At 47.8% G+C, this 10496-nt stretch overlaps 1 protein-coding gene across 1 annotated transcript in view; it reads left to right on the forward strand.

Annotated features, from left to right (window-relative positions):
* LOC119386387 (A disintegrin and metalloproteinase with thrombospondin motifs 7-like) overlaps window positions 1-10496 on the forward strand; it is a 41966-nt gene that overhangs the window by 30696 nt on the left and 774 nt on the right. The window contains exons 9-13 of the mRNA XM_049414328.1: window positions 24-87; window positions 182-287; window positions 2892-3019; window positions 4581-4701; window positions 6191-6435. Of these exons, the coding sequence (XP_049270285.1) occupies window positions 24-87; window positions 182-287; window positions 2892-3019; window positions 4581-4701; window positions 6191-6435 (664 nt within the window). The remainder of the gene's footprint in view (window positions 1-23; window positions 88-181; window positions 288-2891; window positions 3020-4580; window positions 4702-6190; window positions 6436-10496) is intronic.

The following is a 10496-nucleotide window of genomic DNA, read 5'->3' on the forward strand; positions in this document are numbered from 1 at the left end:
ATCTTTCTTGCGCTCTTCTTCAGGCCAGCCTATGGTGGACGCTACTGTATCGGAGAGAGGAAACGGTACAGGATGTGCAACACCCAGGTAAACAATATCTCGGCAAAGTTTTAATCAATTTTAGTGGTGACTTATTTTGTAACGTCGTGACGTCTTTTGGCGTCCTTTCTTTTTCTCGCAGAGCTGCGCCGAGGACGCGCCCAGCTTTCGTGCCGTGCAGTGCAGTCACTTTAACAACGTATCCTACCAAGGAGAATTGTTCAACTGGTCTCCCGTGTCTGCTCCCGGTGTGTATAGGCAGGGTCCCGCTGCTTTCCAGAAGGGAAACAAACACTGAAGCTTTGCTTTGAAGGCTTCGACCACGCCTTCGTACTACTGCCTCGGGGTAGTGACTCGATTAATTAATTGATTGATAACGAATCGGAAATGTTGCAACAGGTGCACTATTTCTCTGCTAAATACAAAATTTTAGCGGAGTCATGGTGTATAGGGTACGAAAGAGCGATTAAAACAGTTTTAAAGGAAGCGTAGTCACATAGATAGAGAGATATAAACAAAATAAAGCAATAACGAAAGCGGCAAGGACTGTTCTCTGAATCGAATTTATCTACTTTCAAGTGTGCCATCTACTTATGCATGCGTTATCTTACGATAAATATCAGCGGCTTCTCCCGGGTAGTAAGCTAAATGTGTTTGTATTTAGGTACGTTGATGGAACTCTTCATAGCGTGACCACTTATTATCTATGAGTCCTATAATATATAGAGACATCTTCCGTCACAGCCACCTAGAATACTGTAGCCTTGTGCTGCAAAGATTTCGAAGTAATTATTTCGAGGGGGTTATTAGCAAATCTTTAAAACCATGCGCGCGCAGCGATGCCCCCTAGAGAAAAGCATCGTTGGTATGTTGGTCGGAAAACAATAACATTAACAATAAACATTAAAACACATTGAATATCGCCCAATACTACTGTCAATACGTGACAATTTAACTGAACAAACTACGGACAAAGGCGTTGACCTTTTTTTTCTACAGTGTATTTCTCTGGTCAAGAAAAGATAAGTTATCAGTATCGATGTTTAATGTAAACGGTAAACAGTTGTCGATAGGATTCGCCGTCGTAACCGATAGCTTCTGCCTATTTGCGGAGGGAACTCGACAAACGTCACACGTAATGACACGGCCGCGACAACAACAAAAGTGGGACACTGACCCAGATAGCTTAACAGTTGCAAGGCAAACTAGTGTGTTCGTCAACTCTGTTATCGCGTAGCGCTTGCGCTTTTATCAGCCTATCAGGCAGATATCGGCTATCGCCGAGAAGGCGACAATACGCGAGTAGCGAAGGCGGAAGGCAAGGCGACTGGTGGTATTCCTGCCTTTGATTGAATTCGTGTCTTTCTGATTCGTTTAACTCGTTCGAATAAATACAAATGTGGCATCTTCGCTCTAGTGGTGCCAAGCCTGAAGGAAGAGCGGAGCTGGGGGCCATTCCTTGTTTCTCTTTAGTTTTTTTTTTCTTTCTTTCTCTCTTCTGTTTCTCTCTGTTTCTTGTTTCTCTTTTTTGTATCCGTTTCTTCCTATTTCTTTCTCTTTCTCGCTCTTTCTACCTTTACCTCTCTTTCATTCCTTTCTTTCTTTCTCTCTCTCTCTCTTTGTTTTTCTTTATTTTTCGCTTTCTTCCTCTTTCTGTCTTGCTCTCTGTTTTTTCTATTTTTTTTTCGTGTCTGTTTCTTTCCATATCTTTCTCTCTCTTTCTATCTTTTTATGTCTCTATTCCCTTTATTTCTCTTTCTTCCTATTTCTCTCTCTTTCACGTGTTTCACGTGCTCCACTTCGCCAAGCATAGTTTGCGTTTAACGCTCGCACTTGCAGCGCTCGGTAGTGGGGCTTGCCCAATTCCTGTGGCGCATGCGCAACTGAGGATTTTTTGCACGACGGAGCACAAAGTTACCGATAGCTGAAACAGCTTCGCTGTGAAAAAGAAAAGAAAGAAAACGGACTCTTCTGTGATTTTCTTGTTTTGCGTATTACCGTCGCTGGTTATTGGTCTTTGATGAGCTAGCGGTTAACTGTTCGTCGATGTATGCTGTATGAAATCTAACAGAAATCACTGCAGCACGAAAGAACGCGGGCAGAGGAAGGACAGGACCCCGCGTGCGCTACGAGCGCGTGTGCCACTGTATCATTAATAAAGGCAATGCGCATCTGCCTGCGCATTGTATGACCTGCAAGTGTGAATCAGGGTTTCGTGAGCCTAAGATACTACCGTACGTGAACTGTCGGAAGCATATGGCATTATGAAAAGAGGCACGGACTGCGTAGGCGATACGTCAATCTGCTTATTTGGCAGTGAGACACGCCTTTTTTTTAAATTTTCTTTTTGTTTGCCCATGAAGAAGTTGTGCGCATGCGCTTGACCGTGCTCAAAAGTTTTCTCGTTTTTTCCTGGGGCGACCCAGTAAACCAGTTGTGAGCAGCGCTAGTGGTGTCCTGTCCTTCCTCTGTCCGTGTTCTTTGGCGCTACCTGAACATAGCCTGCACGTGACGTCACGGACGCACACCATGGCTCCAACGTGGCGGCTTAGATGACGTCAAGACAGTATAATCACGCGGCGGTTAACCTGCTTCAGTGTGATAACGACGTCGCTGGAACGTTATTGGGCCTCTCTGCATGAATAGCGAAGGAACCAGCACGCGATGTATTGATAACACTTACGTGACGTCGCAAAGCTCGCATCCCACCATGTTGGTGCTCCGACGTGGCTGTTTCAGTGACGTCACTACAAGCCATCTATGCGTGTAAACAAACTCGCCCAAGAAGTTTTGCTGTCTGTGAAGTCTGTCTGTTCAACTGGGCCTTGATTTTTCTTGTTGCATGTCCGCAGCAACCCCGTGCCAGCTGCACTGCAAGCCGGACGGCAAGTTCTACTCGCGTGTGCTCAAGGAGTCGGTGACCGACGGCACGCCGTGCAGTCCCGGGTCGCGGGATGTTTGCATCAACGGAAAATGCAGGGTGTGTATGCGAATTCCTCGTTATTTTTCTGAACTTTCTTTTTTTCTGTCTTTTCTATCTATTCTTTGCCTAGGCACGTTTCTGGTTGATTCCCTCTTCGTATCTCTCTTTTGTTGCTTTCACTCGACGCCCCTCCGCCCCATTCCTTCTCCGTTTTCTTTTAAGCAAAACATTTTGCTCTACGACCCGTACGTAAATGGCACCCGTATTTGTAAAGTCATTGAACAATTTTGTTATCGGCCTTTGCGCACTTGTGAGCTTTAATCATCATAAGTTATACCTACAATCTGCTGAATTCGTGCCTGGTAGCTTCTAGATGTAAGACACTAGAAACAAGTTTAGGATTGATTCCTTTATTTTTTTCGCTTGCTTGCCGCTTCCAGAACTACTGGTCAGTTTTCCTTCCATTTACCACAGAGATGTTTTATCATCTATCACTTTTTCTAATCGGGAAGGTCCTTGGACCTTGGCCGCATCCGTCGATGACGAGGGATGCTACTCGGGACCAACTGCAGTTTATGAGGAACACCGGCCTCAGTGACCGAGGGTAGCGATGCGGGCTTGTTGGTCTGTCATAATTCTTGGATGTGGGCGCTAAAAGACAAGGACTCCGTCCATCGGACACGGGAAGAGAGTGTTGAAGAAGCGCCAGTGTGTGTTTCTTCCCTTCGTCCTTGTCTTTTCGCGCCCACATCCAAGAACTCAGTGACCGATCTTGCAGTCCTTCTGTCCACTTGCTGTTCTCACTCTCTTTCCATATTCCTCTTTCTAGTTGTTAGTTTCTGGTCCCCAGTCATCATCATCACCAGCCTTACTACGCCCACTGCAGGGCAAAGGCCTCTTTCATGTTTCGCCAATTAACACGGTATTGTGCTTGCTGCGGCCACGCTATCCCCGCAGACTTCTTTTTTTTTTTTTTATTGACATGATGTAAGGAGATGTTGGCGCACAAATAAGGCGCCGGCTACTCCTTAGCTCTTGGAGTACGTAGGGTTCATAAACATAAAGTACATAGTGTCCAAATTTCTAATCACAATTAACCCGTAGTACATACAATATACAACTTAGCGTAGCAGTCAAGACATAACATAACAGTCAAAACAACATATTCAACAATCACAATTACATCTGCCCGCCTAACTTTCTGCCTCTTCCTCGCGCACCTGCCTTCTCTTGGAATCCAGTCTGTCACTCTTAATGATCAGCGGTTAGCCTGCCTTCGCGCCACGTGCGCTGCCCAAGCCTATTTCTTCTTGATTTCGACTAAGATATCCTTGAAACCCGTTTGTTCTCTGACCCACTCTGCTTTCATCCCCAGTGAAGGGTCGAAAATGGACCCTCGTCTGTTTGAGCTCCCTTAACTTTCAATCTTTGCTCTCCCCCCCCCCCCCCCCCCCCCCCCCCGACTTCCCAGCGTGGTGTCGAGTGCTGTAGAGGCATTCACTCAGTCTTCGACGCCCACTTGTTTTCTCTCCTTATTATGTTTTTTTTCGTTGCCTGCGCCGTGCTCGCGGCAAAGACGTGTAAAGGGCATGCTCTATCTGTTATTTTACCGTCGCAGCGCGTGTCCTGTGATTGGGGAATCGAGACGAGCGCCCGGGAGGACCGCTGCGGCATCTGCCACGGCGATGGCACGCGCTGCATTACCGTCCACAAAGAATTCAACCAGAAGGAAGGCATCGGTCAGTTTCCGAGCTAATCTTTCCTATACCTGTTTTTTCTCTCTACCCCTTACTGTATATTACGGTACGAAGTCGTGTGTTGCACATCGTAATATTGTGTGCGGGGTCATCCGCGCGTACAGAGATAGTAAATAAGCAGGTAAAAAAAAAACTTTATTGTGAGTTCAGCGAGAAATTACTGGCCCGGGCTAGGCCACCAGGGCCCGTGGTCCGGGGAGCGCCGTGTGAGGTCCTCTGCGATGGTCCTGGCTCGCTGGACAGCCCAGAGTTGGTACAGAAATAGATGTGTTGTCTTAAGAGCGACACATAGGGAATGGGGGCGGACGCGATATTAGGGGATACATATCGTTAGTGCTGACTCCGATATGACTTCGTCAAATCCTTAAACATCATAGGAGAAAATTTGCTGACAGGAGTCTTAAAGTTGGCATTTGTTACTAAAAGTAACGTGCCAAGCCTTGTTGCAAAATTCTAGGTTCTCCTTATGTAATGGAAGGAGTACAATAAATGGACAGTAGAATGGCAGAACGTTGAGCTATAGCTGGCTGGGATTCACCATGAAAGAAGGGCGTGGCGTCTTCACATGGACACTAAATAAGAGAACAGCACAACCTAAACGCGTTTAGTGTCTCTGGTTCTCTTCTCATGCGTCCGTGTGTGCACGCCCATTCTTTCGTAATTGGCAATGCGTCTGGCGGGAACAGACTCGGGGAACCCTTGTGGATCTCTTGTTCTTATATGTTCAAAGCGGCTACATGCATGCACCCGGTTCATTGTTCGCATCTTTATGACCTAGCGACTGTCACTCATTTCGTTTGTGCTACACATTGAACTCAATACGATACAATGAAATGGAAGGCTGTCGTTCGTCCGACAGTAGCACGAAGACACAAAGGAAAAGTTAAGCACATTTTTAGTTAGAAAGCTGCGCAGTTAAACATTTGACTTCTTTAATTTGTCTTTTACAATGGAACTCGGCGTCAACAACTTAGTGATGGGGTCGCTTTACCACCTGAAATAAACGTAAGGCTAGCAGATCGCAAAGCAAGGTCAAATTAGTTGGCAACAGGAAGTACAGGGATGGAGCATACAAGAATACCAGGAGCCTCGTTCACAACGAGCTTTTCAATCGTGAGTGACTTTCGCCATTGGTCAGCCGACTTCGCTAAGAATATGTCCTGCACTGGGACTCAGTGAATGTATCTCTTACGAATAGGCCTAGCGTGAATACAGGCCCAGTTCTGTAGAAGTCCACGAGATGGAGGAACGCTCACGAAAGGTTCGCAGAAAGAAACCCGGATCGGTTTCCCATGCGTCTTTACGTTGCGCTCGGACGGATGCCAGCTTTCCATTTCGCGAGCCTTCCTCTATCTACCTTGAGAGCTTTCACGGCGCCGGTTTACCATACAATGCAACGACTTTCCTGTCGGGCACGCTTATGTCGGAAACCTGAACGGAGGCCTTCTTCCACTGTGTCATGCGGTTGCAGGCTACACGGAGGTGGGTCGGGTGCCCAAGGGCGCTCGCAACATCCGCGTCGAGGAGCTGGGAGCTTCGGGCAACTACCTGGCCGTCCAGGGCGCGGCCGACGGCGAGTTCTTCCTCAACGGTGACTGGCTCGTCCAGTGGAGTGGCGAGTACGCGGCCGCCGGCACCACGCTCTTCTACCAGCGGCAGGGCGAGAGGGACACGCTGCACGCACCGGGACCCACCAAGCAAGAGTTGGTGCTCTACGTGAGTGGTCATATTATAACCTCCGTTGGGCAGTAGAATGACCTGGTTAGCGTAGTTTGAACAACCCACCGTGCCGAAGCAGTGCAAGGTCTATGAAATACTACCGTTGAGAGCCATAGCGCTACGCCAAAGGCGACGAACAGAGAGACGAAGATGTAGCGCTCGTCTTTGTTTCGCGTTGTCTCGCTTTAGCCCTCACCTACTCATGACCAACGCCTCCTCTAAGTACATGCCTGTAACGTCGCTTCCTTTTTACATAGAGGGCCTCCTGCCGGAACTGATCGCGGCCCAGGCGCCGTGGGAGATCGCTCGTTACCGTACCGCTTAGTCACGTGTCTTGACGTTACCAGCTGCTCGGAGGCAGCTGAGAGAGAGCTGTGTGTGCTTACAAGGAAAAGCCGCGAGAGGCGCTGGACACTGTGCCAAAAAAAAAAGGAAGAAAGAACAGGCTAGGGAAGGGCAGCGCGTTCACGCCTCATATTCCAGACAAGGAGTTAATTCATTGCATGGAACATGAGGCGTTGTTATGGCACACCAACTAGCCCTATCCACCACTCCTTTAAAACTCCGAGAAGCATTATATCCTTGGGGTGTGCAGTTAATTGAGTAGACTGTACTGTACCCTGAGCTTGCCGAAGCACATCTTACAAACAGCTTCGCCCTTGCAAACGTGCGTCTCTCTAGGTCGCCAAAGGTGGCTTCTCTGCAGCACTTGGGCGTGTGTGGGAGAAGTCAGCTTCAAGAGTGCATATCACGTTTGAGATGTGATAGCCGCTGTGGTTGAAAAGGTTTAAGGGCGCATGTAAATGTTTTATTGTCCACTGGAGTCCGAAAACTGGAGTCCTGAAACGTAATATTGAGACTTATGGGGTACGCCGTACCGAAAAGTTCAGGATTAATTTTATCCAATAATCTGATACATCTAGCCCACGTGCTGGGCATAGCGCGCTCAGAAACCTGGCTATATCCGGCCCTGCAGCAAGCACGCGACGTTGTGCGCACCGACGGCATGCGAACGAATTAACACGGCCACTTCAATGTTGAGCACATTACTAGTGTGCATGTGCCCCGATGCATGCTTTTCGTGGAACTTGCGACATAGTTCCGTGGTGGCGGACGACTGAATGCAGTCTCCGAGACGACGACCTTCTGAGTGACTTCCTTGACGACGCGCCTGGCGCGTCTTGTTTGACACTCAGCGTGAATGAATTACGTCTGGTTACTTACTTCAACGGCGACTACAAATTGCCTCACCCGTTTCGTATGTGGTATTCTGGCTTCCTACTTTTCGTGCGTTTTGTTTCTACTTGCGTGCGTTTCGTCTTTCGGTAGCATTAGAGGACTGCGCATCTATCGAGAACGTCAGCTCAGGCACTGGAGTAGGGAAGAATCTTAAGTTTATGATTTACATGCGGCGATGCTCGATCAGACTATATAGCTGACAAGCGCTGCTGTGAGGGACAAAAATAAGCGCATCTGCTTTATTAACGCTATTGCGGTAAACAACCCGTGCCGCAGAAATTCCGATGTCGGTGTCGGCGTCTTAGGTTGTGAGCGAAAAATCGATATAGATGCAAATAAGTAAATAAATAATAAAAATCTTCGGTGCGTGTGAGAATCAAACTCAGGCATTCTGCGATGGCATTCGGATGCTTTACCACAGAGCCACGCCACTGCGTGAAGCTGCTTCGGAAGGAAACCCTACGCAGGCGTCATGTAGTGCAAGGGGGCCCGTTAACACGTGCAATATTGCGTGACATAAAAGTATAATTGAAGGAAGCCTCACACCATTTAAATTGCGCAACGAGTAGGTGGACGCAAGGTCCACCTATTACAAAGCGCTTAGGCGTAGTTAATTATCATCGTCAGCAACAGAATCAACAAAGTGTGCAGCCGCGTGTATTGCCTTACGGAACCGTAATGGGTACTCCGCTGATTCGCAGTATGATGAATTGTGGCGTTGTGGGCACTTCGCAACTGTACTTGCAGGAGGCCTTCGTTCAAAGAGAGTTTCAAACGGTCAATTTTACGCGCGCAGACGCTCCTTTCCTCGCGGCACGATGGAGGTGTCCTCTAAGAAGCGAAGCCTGGCAAGCGAAGGAGAATACCATGCGAACGGGGCCCGATCGCGCTATTGCGTTCCACTCTTGAAGGCAAAGCTCAAGCGTTCTCAAGCATTTTTTTACAGCGAAAGCTGTTATGAGATTACAACAACAGCTGTCTTTGGCGCCGTATTTGTCCGCCGCCGCCGCCGCCGGTGTCCGTAACCGCTATCGCGCGAAATAAAAAAAAAACGAAATAAGAAAAAAATATCGGTTTGAACCCCGGATGGAACGGGGTTCGAACCTGGACCCTCTGCGTGGGAGCGTCACACAATGCGAATTACGTAACTAGTGGGTCGTTGAATGCTTCCAACCCATTACAGAGGGCTCAGCCATAATTCGTCATCATCAGGCACAGCATCGTCAGCCATACAGGTGTGTAGCGGGTACCACGGTTCTCTGCAGAATGACGAAAAATGACATGGTGGCTGTTCCCCTACTTCAAAAAAATTATGATGATTTATAGCGTACTGGGTACCTCGAAAGTGTATTTGTATTAGTTTCCAAGGAAGCCCATAAGACCCCCATGATCCATTTCCTCAGGGCCTGAATGAAGTTCTTCTCCCCCCCCCCCCCCTCCACCTGTCTCTCTTTCTCCCGTTAACACATGTTATATAGCGTGGTAGGAGAGTGAAATACTGACCGGGCGTCACACAATGCGAATTACATAACTAGTGGGTCGTTTAAAGCTTCGAACCCGTTACAAAGGACTCGGCCATAATTCTTCGTCATCAGCCTCCGCATCAACAAATTGCACGTAATGCCTTACAAATGTACAGCGGGCACCTCGCTTCTCCGCAAAATGACGAATAGTGGCGTAGTCGGTGCTTCCCAACTTCACAAAAATTATAATTTATGGCGTAGTGGGTACCTTTCGAATGTGTTTGCATTAGTAGCCCCAAGAGAGTTTGCAACGGGCTCTAGAAATGCCGCTCTTCCAGCTTTCGCTGTGACTGTGCTGCGCTTTCCGCGCAGGCCTGGCGTTTCTTTTTTTTTTTTTTTTTGCCTTTACATAGTCCTTTAATTATCACGCTAGAAATGTTATACAGCGGTGCTTAACGCCCTAGAAACTGCACGTTTAGTTATTAAGGGCGTCGTATAATGGAGGGCCCCGTATTAATTTTGACCACCTGGTGTTTATAAACGGACACCCAAGGGACGGTACACATGTGATTCTGTTTTGCATTCCGCCACCGCAGAGACGCGGCAAATGTGTTCTAGAAAGGGGAAGTGTTCTATTCTAGAACACTTTAACGCGGCCGTAGCAGCTGCATTCATGTGGTGGCAGAATGCTCGATCTTGCGCAGTCAGCGCCGCGCCGCTTCTCTGCGTACTCGCGTGCTGCTTAGCGACCGGCTGATAGGATAATCAAATGCGATTATCTACACAGATAATTCCTGCAGTGCAGATTGTATTGAGAAGGACGGTAAATGACCGTTGGTAAGGGGCATTGCAGCAGCACTGGAAGAGAAAACCGTTCAGCTATGAAAAAGGGGCATTCGCGCCTCTTTGATTTATTTATAGTTATCGCAAGCCCTAATCAGGTCATGCAAGAGCGGGCTGTTCAACGGGAATGGACAATACTATAGGTGCAGAAAATACACGGAAGTAAATGCTCAGTCAGGTGGGAACAGTAGACGAGTGATTATAATGCGCAATTCAAAAACAAAAGTGATATTACACGCATACACAATAGTTCGCTACATTAAGAAATTTGCAAGTAGAAATTTATCAAATTCACAAAATCTAGAATTCTTATTGATGAATGCAACGTTAAATATGAAGCTGGAGCAATAGACAGGGGCGTAGCCAGAAATTTTTTTCGGGGGGGGAGGGGTTCAACCATAGTTTATGTATGTTCGTGCGTGCGTTTGTATGTGCACGTGTATATATACGCAAGCAAAAGTGAAAAATTTGGGGGGGGGGGGGGGGGGTTGAACCCCCCCCCCCCGCCTGCTA

The sequence above is a fragment of the Rhipicephalus sanguineus genome, chromosome 3 (genome assembly GCF_013339695.2).
Source record: "Rhipicephalus sanguineus isolate Rsan-2018 chromosome 3, BIME_Rsan_1.4, whole genome shotgun sequence".
In the NCBI taxonomy this organism is placed as follows: Eukaryota; Metazoa; Arthropoda; class Arachnida; order Ixodida; family Ixodidae; genus Rhipicephalus; species Rhipicephalus sanguineus.